Source organism: Balaenoptera physalus (assembly GCF_965194825.1).
Source record: "Balaenoptera physalus genome assembly, chromosome: 1".
In the NCBI taxonomy this organism is placed as follows: domain Eukaryota; kingdom Metazoa; phylum Chordata; class Mammalia; order Artiodactyla; family Balaenopteridae; genus Balaenoptera; species Balaenoptera physalus.
Window position 1 is genome coordinate 187,238,652 of NC_138882.1, and position 16,337 is coordinate 187,254,988.

General features: G+C 46.4%; 1 protein-coding gene across 12 annotated transcripts in view; it reads right to left on the reverse strand.

Moving 5' to 3' along the window:
• The window catches only part of CLCN6 (chloride voltage-gated channel 6), a 29,410-nt gene extending 13,206 nt beyond the window's left edge, over positions 1 to 16,204 (reverse strand). For 7 of the 12 annotated variants that reach the window (XM_082464705.1, XM_082464701.1, XM_082464710.1 and 4 more), the window contains exons 1-13: positions 16,034 to 16,204; positions 15,186 to 15,245; positions 9,357 to 9,422; positions 8,936 to 9,001; positions 8,001 to 8,067; positions 6,098 to 6,204; positions 5,339 to 5,465; positions 4,622 to 4,689; positions 3,530 to 3,588; positions 2,536 to 2,668; positions 1,609 to 1,722; positions 1,170 to 1,336; positions 501 to 627 (exon numbers count right to left, since the gene is read on the reverse strand). In XM_082464705.1, the coding sequence (XP_082320831.1) occupies positions 501 to 627; positions 1,170 to 1,336; positions 1,609 to 1,722; positions 2,536 to 2,668; positions 3,530 to 3,588; positions 4,622 to 4,689; positions 5,339 to 5,465; positions 6,098 to 6,204; positions 8,001 to 8,067; positions 8,936 to 9,001; positions 9,357 to 9,422; positions 15,186 to 15,245; positions 16,034 to 16,120 (1,248 nt within the window). In that variant the 5' untranslated portion in view covers positions 16,121 to 16,204. Of the gene's footprint in view, positions 1 to 500; positions 628 to 1,169; positions 1,337 to 1,608; positions 1,723 to 2,535; positions 2,669 to 3,529; positions 3,589 to 4,621; positions 4,690 to 5,338; positions 5,466 to 6,097; positions 6,205 to 7,932; positions 8,068 to 8,935; positions 9,002 to 9,356; positions 9,423 to 15,185; positions 15,246 to 15,392; positions 15,490 to 15,510; positions 15,899 to 16,033 lie in introns of those variants that run through there. The other 5 variants (XM_082464707.1, XM_082464708.1, XM_082464706.1 and 2 more) reach the window with 5 other exon arrangements.
• Between the last annotated feature and the right edge of the window lie 133 nt (positions 16,205 to 16,337).

A 16,337-nucleotide genomic window follows, 5' to 3' on the forward strand; every position in this document is an offset into this window, starting at 1 on the left:
TAGAAGATGCAGGAAGAGCCAGGACCACTGTGTGCCCTGAGGCAGGCATTCCTTTCTCCCATCTGAGGGGTGCCTCTCACATCCCGAGGGTGAGGCTGTCGGGCACCTTTCAGGGGTGGGGGGTAGAAGAGTAAACAGGCTCGGAGGAGAAGCAGACAGTCAGCATCCTGAACATCTGTTTCCAATTAGTTTTGTTCAACAAAGAGAGAGAGGGAGGGAAGGAAGAAGGGAGGGGGACGGGGGGGGGAGAGAGAGAGGGAGGGGAGTCCCCTCTATGAGAGCCAGGACTGTTCACAAAAGTGAGAAAGAGAAAGTTTGGTGCACATCCTCTCTTAGGTAAAAAGACTACTACAACACCCGCCCCACCCCGGGCAATCTGAATCAGGTGTGGAACAATGAACCCAACACATCTATTAGCTCTAAACCGAGGCAAGCCGTACATTTCTGGATTCTTCTGCTTCGCGGGTGTAGGACAAAGGTAGCAGGTGCACCAGGGTTACCTGGAGTGGGAAGGAGTCATTGCCGACTTGACTTGCGGAAGACATCTGTCGGCATTCTCCTAACACCATGGAGGCCACAAACACCACCACGGTGGTCACCACAGATACCAAGAGGCTCTCCAAGACTCTAGGAGGCAAAGCGCAGCTGTTACTGTGGATAAAAAGTCACCTGGTCCTGGGAACTCAGAAACTGCCTACCCACAACCCTCCTTTCCCCCAAGAGCACGCACAGCAGCCCCTGCTCAGTTAGCGCGCATGCAGAATTTATCAGTGACTTGCTGCATTCCGGCAATTTGCATGTAAAAAGTGGGTAGCCAATAACGTGGGCTGCTGCGGCCACATCATCTCTCTCCGAGGAATGAAAGGCCTTCCATTTTAAGTCCGGAGGCGAGAGTCTCGTGAGAGTGCACCCCTCGGCGGGGCCAATACTGACTTTGTCATGTGTCCTGGTGACCAAGTCCAGAGAGGCTGGGAGTGAGCCAGCGGCTCTGATATAAATTAAGCTCAGCCTCAGTCTCTTGGCCCATCTGACAAACAGATTTCCATTCTCAGTCTTAGACATGACATGAAAGCTGGTGTGGCAAGTGGGGTCCATTCCCCGGGAGAGATGGCCCAGTCCACACGGGGCCTGGGGGACCACGGCAGGAGGGGAGGTGACTGCGCGGGTACCTGACGAGCTTAGGTTTCGGGTGCACGTTTCGCATACGGTACTTTGCAAGCCTCTTGTTCAGACAGTTGAACGTGGCTCCCAGGAGGCCCCCAACGACCCCCATCACGACGAAGAAACCCAAGTCCATAGCTGTCCAGAGATGACATTTTTTATCAGAGTCAGAGCACTGAGAGAAGGGGCAAGGGAGGGAGAGAGAAAAACCAGAGTGCCCATGAGAACAGGAAGGGACAGGAGCAGAAAAAGACAGACACGAGAAGCGATCCTGCCTTCTCCCTACGAGAGCCAAAGCAGTGCTGGAATCCTGCCCACACTGAGCACAGGGCATGCGGAGACGACAGGGGCCGAGACGCACCTACCCTTCTGACAGCTTCTCTCTGGTACTTAAGAGCAATTTTCACGGGTCAAGAAAGAAATTTTGGGGGCAAGGACAAAACGTACCTTAAACTCGCCAAAGTTCAGCAATCCAGGGAGCTGGAAGGAACCCCAACTTCCAAACTGAATCCCAGAACGGAAGAAGTTGAGGGTGAAGGTGGCAGACATGGAGCAAAAGAGCTAGGGGACAGGTGAAAAAACAAGAACGCTCAATAGCGACAGGTCCTGCTTCCTCCCAGACATGTCCCCATAAGCCTCCTGCTCCGCAAGAGACCTGCCAACTCCAGGTCTGGACACAGGGCTCTGGTAACCACGGCAGTAGATACACCACAAGTGTGAAAAGTTGGAAATCAGGCTATTAGGAGTTTTCATTTAGCCTTTTGTGAAGGACTATTTACTTACAGCCTATTATGCACCAGACCCTCTGCCAAAAAAGGAACAGTAAACACCAGAGGAAGAATGTGCTCCCCTGAGGGAGGAGACGGGGGTTCACATCAGGACCACAGCTGGTCTCACCTACTGGGTCGGATGGTTCCTCAGGAGAGAATAACAGCAGCTTGACTAAGGATGGGAAGGGTGTTAATATGGCAAGTACAGAAAAGTCCACAATGGAGGTTATGGGTGTCTAGACAAAGGAGTTTCCAGTAATGTCAATTCTCCTGGTCTCATCAGAAGCACAGGTTAACTAAAACTATAGATTAAATCGAGCCTTTTATCACCGTGAAACGTCCCTCATTCACTTTGGTAATTCCCCTTGTCTCAAAGTCTCCTTTAACATTAAGAAACCACTACACCAGCCTTATTTTGGTTAGTGTTTGCATGGTATACCTTTTCTGCTCCCGTTATTTCCAGATATTTGTAACTCTATTTAAAATATGACTCTGGTAAACAGTAAAAGAGGAAAAAAAAAAACTACTGGTAAATGTAACGAGTAAGAGATGTCCAGTTTAAATTTGGGGGGTGCGGTTAAGTTCAGGGCAAGGTCTTCCTCACCACTTTCCACGTGAGCCCTTGGTTCCAGAAGGACGAGCCCTCCTCCAGACTGAACAAGGTACCCCCAATGGGGGCCCCGAAAGCTGCAGCGACTCCGGCGGCCGCCCCTGCTGATACAAAATCCCGCTTGTCTCTGAGGAGAGAAGAGAGAGACGGTTTATCTGAGAAACAGCCCTCAGGCTGCAAAAGGCAATTTTTCACTTCCTTATGCACTGACACTTTAACATCTCGAGACGCACGAACAGTCAGGGCTCATGAAGGGCAGGTCTCTGGGGAGGCAACTCGGCAGCCATCGCAGTTCACCTACGAGCCAAAAGCTCTCCCCAGGAGGAGCTCCGCCAGCTGGGGCGGCTCCCTGATGTCAGTCAACTCTGAACATGGATTCTCAGGAGGCAGCCTGGAGGGTTCTGGTGTCACCGCTGAGCCACTGGCTCATCAGACCTTCCTTCCAGAGAGCCCAGCACCAGAGAAAACGTACAAGTGTGGCTGTGAGCAGAGGGGCAGGTGACTGAGCGGCAGGAACGCCGAGGCGAGGAGGCGACCGCAGCCCGGACCCTGCGCCCCTGACCGCAAGGGCCTGGCCAGGCGTGCAGGTCAGTAACACACGCAAAGCCCACGGGCTGAAGAGTGCCCGGAAGAAGCCTGCCAGCCCCGAGACGCGGCCGACCAAGCAGATAAACTCCACTCTTGATGATATGCCTGTGGACTTTCCTGGTCGTATGTTTGATCTTGGACCACATTCTTCGTTGTCTGAGATGCTTCTAGGCCCTACGTTATGACAAAATAGAAGCCATGATGCCTGCTTGGCCCTTGTGCTCCTAATCTTCAGAAGAATAATTCAAAGCCCACCTCCTTCTGGACAGTCGGGTTTTGCACGCAGCCCGCCCAGCAGGGGAGGCTGTGAGCCGGACTAGAGCAAGTGTAGGGTCTCAGTGGCAGTAAATGAACGGCTTGTTTTTTCCAAAAAAACCCCCAATTTCCAACCTTTCCATACCTGTCACTTCGAAAATAGGGGAAGTTAAACTGGATCTTCCGTAAAGAGATGCTCTGAAACTAAAAGAAGAGAAAACAAAGTCAGAGAGGGGCCCGAAGCTGCAGGAATCCACAGCGCCGGGGGGTCCCTGTAGCCTGAGCGCACCTGCACAGGGACCATGAGAAGGAGAGTCCAGGGCAGCAGATGGGAAAAGAGAGGTGACTTTGGGGAGGAACTTCTTTTCCTGCCCCCAAATTTCTAGGCTCTTCAGAAACTGCATTTTGTACATAGTGAGCGAGTCCGGAAGGAAAAGGGGAAAGAGCTGAGCGAAGGGTTGGGCGGAACTGAAAGCTGCTGCAGGTGTAACAGGGCGGTCACCGAGGAACAGGCAAGGGGGCCAACTCTTAACCTGCTCAACAAAACCTCAGGCTGCCGCACAGCAACTCCCTCCCCTTAGAACATGAGATGTAAACGTCTGTAAGTGACAGTTCACAAGGAACTGAGACTTCGCCACGTGGACCAGCCCGCGAGAATGGGAGCCGGGGAGTCCTGAGCGAGCTCCTTGGCCTCCCTAAGCCTCAGCTCCTCATCTGAGAAGGAAGATGAGGACAGCTAAACCCTTGAGGTGGCTTTAAAGAAAGGAGTCAGTATATGAGAGTCTGGCCCGGACAGCACCTAACGCTAATGAACAGCAGCTGTTACTCCTGCATTGCTTCCAAAGGAATCTATTCCAAAGGAATAGACCTGCGCCTGAAACCATCTCCGCCAAGGCTTCCAGCCTCTCCTGAGACGCTCCACAAAGCCACCCTGTGTGGACGTGCTCGGCAAAGGCTGCGGGAGCACCGGGTGACTTTCATTTGAACAGACTTTCTCTCTGTCCCATTCCTGCTCCTAGGACTCAGCAGGGCTTCGTTAAAGCCTCGAGGTACCGACTACCTGCTCTCCTGGGAGACAGACCGCATCATTTTCTCGTCAACCCAAAGTGACAGCAGATTCCGAAGCCGTGTTGGGATGCTCCAGACGGATTTTTTTCCAAATTCAGCCACAGACACGCCCCTGCGCAGGAGGCCCACTCGGAGGGGTAACCCGCCCCCGCAGACCATCAACCCTTACCTGCGGGAGGCCAGCCCCTACCACTGCTCCACTGTGGATCATGGGGCCTTCCTTCCCCACAAAGAGCCCTGGAACAGGTGGAAAAGGGGGAGGCCGTCAGTGAGCACAGAACGGTCTGGGTCAGGAGACCTTTGTTACATAGACCTTTCTCTTGACAACTATAAAACAAAGATGATCCTATGGCTTTGTAAGAGAAAGAGTGAGTCAAATTCCCATCAAACAGGAGAAAATAGTCTTGAAATTCTACATCGGGGGTCAGCAAACCATAGCCTGTGGGCCAAGACAGCCTAGCTGCCTGTTTTTGTACAGCCTGAGAGAGCTCAGAATGGTTTTTACATTCTCACATGGATACATTTTAAGTGGTTATGTAAGTTTAAGCACCTACCGAATAGCTTCTTTTCTTGCCTCTTGGCCCACAGAGTCTAAAATATTTACTATCTGGCACAAAAACTTGCTGACTTTGCTAAAAGCCAACTCCACAAACCAACAGACAGTCGTTCTACTTCAAGACTCAGTGGTGTGCTGGTCAGATATCTCTGAATGGTAACTAATTCACAGCGTCTGCATTTAAAAAATAACCCATCAACAAACAGTGCAGAAACCTGTTTGAGGCTGGGGCCTTCAAATCCGAACCTACTCAGTGTACACACATGATGCTTCTTGTCATCTTCGCCCCTTGAACGCTTGAAGGATAAAGGTCAGAAAGACCCTCCTTACCTCCAGCCACACTGAACAGCACTCCAAAGACTTTGCAGAGCAGGGTCCGGAGACGCACGATTCCGGGCACCTTCACACCATTCAGATAGCATTTGATCTCGGGTATCCCAGAACCCGCTGCCACTGGCTGATGGGGAGAGCAGGTACACCCAGAAACTCAGACTCCACTGGGTCTGCGGTTCACCCTGGACAGCCTCACTAAAGAGGGCGAACTGACCCTCCTCACCAGAGCAGCACCCACCCTCCTGCCCCCTGTGGGCCTGTGAAACCAGAGGCTGCCCCTGCCCCCCGGGCTTCTGACTCAGTAGGTCTGATGCATCTCTAGCAAGTTCCTGGTGATTCAGCATCACCTGCAGGGGCCTTTCAACAATCAATGCCAGCCTTCACTTATGCAGAGTCTTACCTCATTCGTCTAAGCTGGGTATCAGTCACTTTTAAAGTTATTTTAACGTCTCTTAAAGTTTAAAGTATTTAAGTTTGAAGTATTTTAAAGGTATTTAAAGTCATTTTTACCGTTCCCCAGGTATTTCTAACGTGCTACCAAGGCTGAGAACCAACCTCCTTGTCTAGATTGTTCCTCTTTAATCTCACCAGAGGCTGAAACCACTTTCCGAAAACATCTCTAAGTGAATGAGAGACCACTTTTTCTACGGGAATCTATATTCGAAGTTAAATCAGTTTCTTGACATTTCGAAAATGGAGATGGAGAAAATGAGCGCAAAACCTCATGAGCAAAAAGGCAACACCCCACCACCTCACCTCAATTAGGACAAGAAGGCTCGCGAAGAAGACAAAAGTCAAGTTGAAACCCAAGAGTTCAAGGAGGGACAGGGCGAGGCAGCCTTTCTGGCTGCACTCCTCCACCGCTACAGACGTGGGGTTAAGGAAACTGTGCCCGCTGGCTGGGGCGGCCCTACCGTCACTTGAAGTGAGGCAGCTTCTCCTCCTCTGAAGCACGGTGACTGCTTCCTGCACACCTTCCTGCTCTCCGTATATAAACTTAAAAAAAACACAACTGCCTGAGATGTCTCCTACATTAGGAACCATTTTTAAACTATGAAATACTTCAATCATTATGAGAGGTAACGTACAGACACCTGTACTCCCACAGCCCGTGCCTTGACAAACCTCAGTGTAATGGCACATTTGCTCCAGGTGTTTTTTGAAAATGAAAACATTAGATACCATTAAAAACAACAACGACAACAACAAAACCCTTCCAGTGTCCCTCCCTCTCTCCTGGAAGAAACCACTAAGCTGAAACTCTTGCACATCCTCCCCTGCAAGTTTCCACGTGCATCCACATTGTTCTAGGTGCTTCTAAAATTATAACAATGGCATTGCACTTGACACACATTCTACAGCTGCCTTTTTTCTCTCCCTCAACGCTTTCTGAGAATTAGTCATGTTGATATAAAACCTCTGGTTCATTTAACTTCTACATAAAACTATCATATGAACATCAATTTTCCCACTCTCCCATTTGGTGCGATTTCAATCCTTTGCAATCACAGAGCTGCAATGAACATCTCTGTGCATGTCTGAGGGCCACATTTGGAACAGAAACTCAGGAGTCAGGAAGGTGCACCTTCCTATGTATTTAATTTTCATTTCCCTGCTGGTGGTGCGGTGAGCCCTTTTCCACAGGTTTATTTATCAGCTAATTTTCCTCTTCTGAGAATTGCCTGTTCACATCCTTTGCTTGTTTTTCTATTGGGCTGTTTGGGCTTTCTTCTTACTGAGTGGTCATTCTCCCTCTATTCTGGATACTAATTATTTGTTTCTTAAATGCACGGGAACAACCTCTCCTAGGCTGTAAACTTGTTTTTCAGTTTAGTTATGGTGTTTTATTGTTGTTTGGGGTTTTTTTGTGTGTGTATAAATAGAATATTTACTTTGATGTGGTCAAGTTTATTGATCTTTTCCCCTTCACTCTGTGCCTCCTGGAGTCCTTAGAAATTATTCTGTACTCTCAACATTACATAGTCTCTTCAAGTTTTGTTTCGCCTATTGACATCTGCAGTCCATCTGGAATTAATTTATAGTACAAAGAATCTAATTTTGTATTTTTCCAGGTGGATAACTGATGTCCCAGCATCTTTTATTAACTAATCCATCCTTCCTCACTAATTTATAACACTAACTCTGTCAGTCACCACATCTCTATATGTGTGTGGGCCAGTTTCTGCTTCTCTATTATTTCCCACTGGTCTAATGGGGTATTCCTGCACCAATATGATACTGTGTCAATGACTGTATCTTAAATTATATGTCTTGACATCTAGTATGGCTAGTTCCCTGTCTGTTGTTCAAAACTGTCTCAGCTACTCTGGGCTCTTTACTATTCCACACAAATTTAGGAAGAGACTTTTTGAGTTCCAGCAACAAATCTATTGGAATTTCCATTGGGACCACCATGAATTCATAGATTGATCAGGGAAAATAGGCATCTGTGCTTCATGTCTTACTAACCATGAACATGAGCATCTCTCTATTAAAGTCTTCCTCTCATGTCCTTTGATGATAATGAAAAACCTCAAACCCAAGTGGCTAATACGCAGCTCTTCAAAGATCACATCTGCTGTTAAACTCACTTCTAGACAGGAAAGCAGCGTCAGCAACTGCTGACGTCCGGAAACACCAAGACCCGTGAAAAGGATACACGCCTGCACCACTCCGAACTTGAGCTGGGTGAAGAGCCGCACAAAGAAGTCCACGAAGAGACCCACCTGTGAAGAGCACGTGAGCGGTCACCCAGGTCTCCCCGCTGTCACAGGCGCTCCCCTTGAGGCACCGCCCCTTCCCCCCACTGCCTGTTCTCACTGGTCACCTGCACCGATGTTACCAACAGGCCACGCGTCCTTAGTCACTGTGGCTATAGGAGGGCCCCACCTGAGCCTGGCGCCACGGCCCCTCCAAGCACAAAAGAAAGGGGTGCAGCTAAGTTGTCAGAAGGAGAGTTAAAACACAGAGGGAAAAGGATGGTAAAAAAGATCTGAGACCGGGCTTCCCTGGTGGCGCAGTGGTTGAGAATCTGCCTGCCAATGCAGGGGACACAGGTTCGAGCCCTGGTCTGGGAGGGTCCCACATGCCGCGGAGCAACTGGGCCCGTGAGCCACAACTACTGAGCCTGCGCGTCTGGAGCCTGTGCTCCGCAACAAGGGAGGCCACAGCAGTGAGAGGCCCGCGCACTGCGATGAAGAGTGGCCGCCGCTTGCCGCAACTAGAGAAAGCCCTCGCACAGAAACGAAGACCCAACACAGCCAAAAATAAATTAAAAAAAAAAAAAAAAAAAAAAAAAATCTGAGACCAAGGAAGACCACTGGTGCTTGGAGAGGAATAGTACAGAGATGTGTGAGGGCCTGCTCCGCTCTTTCCAAATGCAGTGTCAAAAGCCTTTGCGTGCTTTAAAAGGGCATCAGAGTTGCGTGGCAAGAGAAGTATGAAAAAGTGTCAGGATTATGATTTTTAAAAAAGGAGTGGGCGGGGGGAGGCAGTCTCTGTTATAAAGACAAACAACTTATTCGCCGGCTGGAGCTTGCCCTCTGACCCCCTCCGCCCCTTGGCCCATCATCTCCCCACGCCCCGCCTGCTCACCAGCCCTGTGCAGACTCCAATGGCAAACACCATCATCCACTTCACCGCCTCATACCTGCGACCTTTCTGTTCACAAAGGAAAAAAATGACTGCATCACTGCAGGCTTATGATGACAGCAGGGAGGGAATACATTTCAGCCAACCAGTTTTAGACTAAAGTCCATACGGACAGCAAGCACGGTGATGATGTCTGGGGTGGCAGGTGCTTTACAATGTAAGAATGAAGAACGCTAAGGGCCGGGCCAGGAGCACTGACAGTGGGCACTCTGGTTGGCAGGTTGAAGGACTAAGTACTAAATGCAGATATCTCGTGAAAAGGGTTAAGAGGACAAGGGGTAAAGAAATTTACTTGAGTATTTAGAACAGAAAAAGAAGCTGTCCTAAGACCTACTTGGTCCCAAGATATCAATAAGGGACTCACCTTATTATCCATGGTCTCCAAAACTTCCAGGTAAGGGTCATTGATACAGCGATCATAATCCAAACTCTGAAAGAGGGACGTGTGAGTTAAAAAAAAAAAAAAAAAAAAGTCACAAGCCGATCGGAAGAATTACCAAAACCTGGAAAGGGATAAAACTCCCGGTTCCTGCCACTCAAAGCACAGACGGGCACAGCAGCACCCAGGAAGAGCTTGTCAGAAACGCACACCCTCAGCCCCCAGACCTGCAGTATCGCAATCTGTGCTTTATACGGACATTTCAGCAGCACTGCTTTAGGTGTATATGTCACACTTTAGGAAGTTTTTTGTTTTATTTTTAATTAAATTAAATTAATCAATTAATTAATTTTTGGCTGTGTTGGGTCTGTCGCTGCACGCGGGCTTTCTCTAGTTGCGTCGAGTGGGGGCTACTCTTCGTTGCGATGCGCAGGCTTCTCATTGCAGTGGCTTCTCTTGTTGCGGAGCACGGGCTCTAGGTGCGTGGGCGTCAGTAGTTGTGGCACACGGGCTCAGTAGTTGTGGCTCGCAGGCTCTAGAGCTCAGCCTCAGTAGTCATGGCGCACGGGCTTAGCTGCTCCGCGGCATGTGGGATCTTCCCGGACCAGGGCTCAAACCCGTGTCTCCTGCGTTGGCAGGCAGATTCTTAACCATTGAGCCACCAGGAAGTCCCAAGAAGTTTTAAACTACGTATTTTTAAGTGTCCTGTTTCTGCCAAACATTAAAAGACCTTTAGCTGTCACTAGTGTTACCCAACTTACTCTATTAGATGAACAAATACTTCAATTAACCTGAACCAAATTAATTTAGAAAGTCTAATTTTAAGTATCTTCTGCAGTTCGTGTCTGTGAAAAAGAGGTCACGAGACAAACGTGGAGACTGTTTTCCTTAAACTTCACAGAGCACAGCTGTTCTGCAAACGCTTTGCAGGTGGGCCAGAGTCATTTCAAGAAACAATTCAAAGGGAATAATTTTATTTCTAAAATTGTCTTGCATGAGAAGCAGCAGTTTGGCACCAAAGGAAAACAGTCTTCTGTGTGCTCTCTCCCCATAACCTGTTGCTACCTACACGTCAGCTAGTGAACAAACTGGACACTGGCCCGGTGGCCACACTCCCAGGCAGGAGTTCAGAGTCAGTCAAACAAACACAGGTGTGACACGTGACAATTTTTTCCATTTATATGACTACCCAAAGTCCAAATTCCTTTTTTTAAAGGGTCCTGGAGTAACAACAGGAAACTGATTAAATAAGTTATCATCCAGCCAAATACGGAAGACTATATAGCCATAAAATAATTCTGACAGGTCTACAAAGACAGATGGGGAAAATGTGCAAAAATTAAGTAAAAAAGGCAAGATGCAAAATAAACAAATAAAGGCAGATGCAGAATAAAATGTATAATATAATCCTATTTTGATTAAATAAAATTAAGATTTGTATGTCAGCATACAATGCAAAACATTTGGGAAAACTGTTAACAGTGGTTATCTCTGGTGTTTTAGGAGGCATTCACATCTGGATATGATTTAAAATTCTCCCAGCAAACATGGTGTACTTTTTATATTAGAAACAAAATTGTTTTCCTGATTACAAAACAAAAAAAACCCAATCTGTAAACTATACTTCTGCTGGGAAACTAGACCCATCCGTGAATGACTAAATATATATATGTATTTAATGATTATATATATATACACATACATATTCTACACATATACGTACATATAGTAGACCCTTGAACAACGTAGGGGTTAGGGGAAGTGACTTCCCACACAGTCGAAAATCCGAATTTTGCTATTTCTGCCTCAAAAATGAAGAAACTGATAAATGACTCACCCAAGGGCAAGAAGCTGAAACAGTCTGGATACTAGCTCTTTTGATTCCACATACTGTGATCTCTAATGGAACACAAAGTTTTCCCCACACTTAGTTAATTTAAATATCTGTACAATGAATATACAGGCACTGCATATAACCTGCATATAAGTGGACCTGAGCAGTTTAAACCTGTGTTGTTCAGGGTCAGCTGTATGTATACACACACGTTTGTGTATATGTGTGTGTGCATATATACACACACGTATATATTTTTTAATCAATTAAGTGACAGCACATTCTAGGAACAAACAGAAAAAAATTAACATGTTGAAAAATATGACTATCCTTCATACCAAATATGTATAAAAATCACTGGCAATTAATTATGTGCTTGATGGTTCTGTCTAATAACACTATGGCTCCATAAACATTGAAAACGCTTACAGATGTCCAGAATAGGCAAAGGTATAAAGATAGGAAGTAGATTAGTGGTTGCCTATGGTCAGGGGCAAGAAGAATGGGCAGTGACTGCTAACAGGTGCATGGTTTCTTTCCAGGTGATGAAAATGTTCTGAAATTGATTCGATGATTGCACAACTCTGTGAATATACTAAAAAAACACTGCATTGTACATTTTAAATGGGAAAGTTGTATAGCATGTGAATTATGGCTCAGTAAAGCGGTTAAAAGGGACATTTAGAAACAACTGCAACACCAGAACACCAATCTTTTTTTTTTTTTTTTTTAAATAAATTACCTGAAAGTTGGACACTTGGTAAACAGGTACCAATGAACTATATGATCTGTTATTAAAACCTGATATTGTTACTTCTCCCTTGCCATGACTAACTTCCTTTTTATTTCTGCTGTATATGTTGCTCTTTGGTTTGGGGGACTAAGAACTTTCTTAAAAATAAAATTTGTATAGGTGGCCTGCAGGGCTGCTGCCCATGGTTATGAGCAAAAATGCCATCTGGCCATGAGGGCATATGGGGACTGAGATGTAGGCCAAATTCACTCAGGAAGGGCACCTTAGGGCTCACACAAAAAGCACCTTCAATGGGCCTTTAGCTGGGGCGTTGCAACGGCTCAGAGGGGGAGGCCTTTTATTCTAAGTCCTCCCAGCTCTGAGGGGTGCCTTTTTCTAACTCAAAAAGGCACTACAGGCCCTGCATGAAAAGAATACTGTTTGGTAATGGCCCCATCCCATAAATAGGGAGTTGTTATTATTCAAACCACCTATAATGAAAATAGATGTCAAAACAGGGACTCTACGGACTTCCCTGGTGGCGCAGTGGTTAAGAATCCGCCTGCCAATGCAAGGGACATGGGTTCAAGCCCTAGTCCGGGAAGATTCCCACATGCTGTGGAGCAACTAAGCCCATGTGCCACAGCTACTGAGCTTGCGCTCTAGAGCCCGTGCGCCACAACTACTGAGCCTGTGCTCTAGAGTCCACGAGCCACAACTACTGAGTCTGCATGCCACAGCTACTGAAGCCCACACGCCTAGACCCTGTGTTCCACAACAAGAGAAGCCACTGCAATGAGAAGCTCGTGCACCACAGCAAAGAGTAGCCCCCGCTCACTGTAAGTGAAGAAAGCCTTGGTGCGGCAGCAAAGACCCAACACAGTCAAAAATAAATAAATAAATAAATAAATTTATAAAATAAAAAAAAAAAAACAAAGCTCAATTTAAAAAAAAAAAACAGGGACTCTAACATCTTGTAAGACCCCCAACTTATCAAAGAGTCAAGTATGTGCAATGAACTCTTTCTAAGGCAAGAAAGAACACATCTTAGAAAGAGCTTCAAAAGAAAGGTTTTCTAGTTGATCCCTCATAAATAAAATCTGGGCAGACTTTTCTGATTACGTGCCTAGCTAAATTTGCTCTTACACATAGCAAATGCTCTCAAGAAGCTCATATGCAGAGATGGTTAATTGAGAAATATTAACGACTCACACAAAAGAACATTAGCCCATAAAATTTACATAAATATGCATATCAGCTGAAAGTAAATGCATTACAAATACGAGTGCAATACAGTGAAAGCAGTGAAGGAGCCGGGGGAACAGTAGGTCAATGGAGCAGAGATGCCGTAGTGAGCTCCCAGGAGTAGGATGAAAGCTGAGACAGTGTCAGTCGTAGTAACAGTCAGGATATCACCAGGCTCTGGCTCAGGCTCAATGAGGGAATGCAAGGTGACAGCACAATATGGACTGTCTCATACTAATTCCTGCAAGTCTCTCAACTATGTACAAGCAAACAAATATTTAAGAAATACGAGACGATACATCAGTGGATACAGTGCTTTTTGATTGATTAAATGCACTCACATCAGAGCAGCACATTACACTATACCACTGTGGTACAGTTGGCAAGTTCTAGACTCCTAAAATTATTTTGTTAAGTCAATTGCAAGGGGAAAAAAAAAGATGAAGGTGGAATCGACTTCATCTTAAACCTACTTGACTTAAAAGATATATCACACAAATGCAAGGTGAGGACCTCATTTGGAACCTGATTCAAACAAACTATTAAAAAGTACATATGAGATTTATAAGACAACTGGAAAATCTGAACACTGGTTATTTGATATCAAGGAATTATCATGAACTTCTTAGATATGAAAATGGTATTGGGTTATGCTAAAAAAAAGACATCATATACTAGAGATATGCACTGAATTACTTATGGGTGAAGTGATGTGATGTATAGAATTTCCTTCAAAATAATACGGGAAGGGGGAAGTGGATGGGAGCATACATGAAACAAGGTTAGGCATGAGCTGAATGACTGCTGAAGCTGTGTGATGAGTACAGGGGGTTTCAATGTACTATTCTGCCTATTTTTGTCTGTTTGAAATTCTCTATGATAAAAGTTTTTTAAAAATTCCATGCGAAGCTATAAATCATAATAGTTACACTAAATTCTACGGCCAGAGTAAGATAAAATATTAGAAAGAAAATTAGTCTGGGTATGTTATTGCTCTAGGATATTGATTTTTTTAAGTCTACCTGACATTTTCTTTAAAGCATTAAACATAGACATGACTAAGCCCACTTCTTGGAATTGATCCTAAGGAAGCAATTAAGGATGAACAAGAAAGGATGGTCACAACGATGCAGTTCATAATATAGAGAAGTCAGATTAAAGAAACTGTGGCACAATGAAATGTTATTCCCCTATTTAGAAAGATATTATAGAAAAGTTATCTATTGCTACAAAAATTCTTATCAACTGGGAGGGGAAAACATGTAAAAATAGTGTATCTAGTAGAGTCTCACTTTGTTACTTAAGAAAAAAACATGGAAAAGGACGTTTAGTAAAGTGAATAATCATCTTTTAACAAGCAGTGTTACGGGTTTTTCCCTAGCTTCTTTTTGTAAATCATTTACGAATCCTCTATCACAACTACGGCTTGTTTTTGCCATTTCAAAAATCATAGAAATGTCATCATAAACTGATTAAATGATAAAAGGCACTCCAGCAGCACTGGCCTTACTACACACACACACACACCCACACAGACTTTCAGAGTCCCATGCTTGAAATCCAGAACTAAAACCAAGAACTGACAATTCTGAGAGAAGCTGCTTGGGCAGGAAACAATCATCTGAAAACTCAGTTCTCTTAGAAGAGAAGCGAGGTCTCCTGGCTCACACCTGTTACGAGCAAACACTGTCAGTGGCTTTGACTCCGGGTCTCTACAAGTTGTAAAAAAGCAAACGGTCTAATGGCAAACACATGCTCTATCCAGGTTAAGGTGCCACAGATCTATGAAAGCCTGGAGACACACCCAGACCCTGCTTTGGGGCTGAGGTGAGAAAAGGGCTTCTTGAACAGGCACCTTCCCACAAAGAAGTTACATCTTACCCACTCACTCCCTGGGAGAGAAGGTCAAAGAGCATCTCTGGTTGGAATCCTAATGCTTCGCTCTGAAGTGAGCAGGTCACTCACTACTTATGTTACCCAAGACAGCATCTAAGAATCTTACCTCATAATCTTTCCTTGGAAGGATCTCATCCTCCTCCTCTTGTGTTTCTCCAAGGATGGTCTAGAAAAACAGATGCAGAGAAGGAAGACCTTTTTAATGGTTTTAAAAGTGGAAAGAGGCAGAAGTATTTACTGAAACCAGCTACTAGTTTCTAAATCATCTGGAGTCATTATCATCAAATGGGAACAAGACCTAAAAGAAAAAAACCTTTTGGGATGGGGGTGATGTGGTGGGGATCTACAGTCATCAGCTGAGCGCTTCATTCCTACTTATACATTCTCCAAATAACCTCTCATCTTCAGGACACTTCAAAGATGTCACTTGCCAGTTTAAGGAGGAAAGAGTTCAGGTTCCGTCTGATAGCATGCCGAGTCTGAAATCAGGAGGGACTTGTCAACTCTGGGGACACAACAACTCAAGTTTTCCCAGGGTGCTTTGCAGAGGGAAGCTGGATTATCAGTGACCCAGAAAGGGTGAGGGATAGAGTGAGAAAGGGCTGGAAAAACTAAGCCAGCTGCATGATATGCACAAAGTCCAGCGAGGGGGCTCACTCCGAAAACGCTCGTTTCATTCAAAACTCCTTTCAGATGGAAATAAAAAAAATAAGGATGGGATTAACTGGAGCTGGCCTGGGTTCTCCCTCAGATTCCAGGGAGAGGGTTCTGAGAAATGACCCCAGACTTGGGCACGTGAAGCCGGGCAGATGCTTCGAGAGGCCAGGTTGCGGTCCCCAGGCCCCACCCGCTGCCACCTGCGGGCCCAGCTCGGCCCGGCCCCACCCCCGGCAACGCCTCTCGCCGTCCCTTAGCAACCGCCCCTTCCCCAGCCCGGCTCCACCCGCTTCTTACCAGCTCCTCGGGGGTGCGGGTCTCACGCTCACCACAGCAGCAGCACCACCTGCAGCAGCAGCACAGGGACCCCCTGCACCCCGCCATCTTCCTCCTTTACTGCCACTCTGGACCCCCTCCGCCAACCCCCTCCCACCCAGGATCCGCGCCTCACGTGACTGGCCTCGGGAGTGTCACGTGGCCCTCTCGAGCTTGGGAAGAAGACGGGGAGTGGCTGCGGACGGGTGAGGCGAGGGCTCGCGTCACATGACGGTAGAGGGACGCCTTCCAACGAGACTTCTGGGCGCCGCCATGTTGGGGGCGG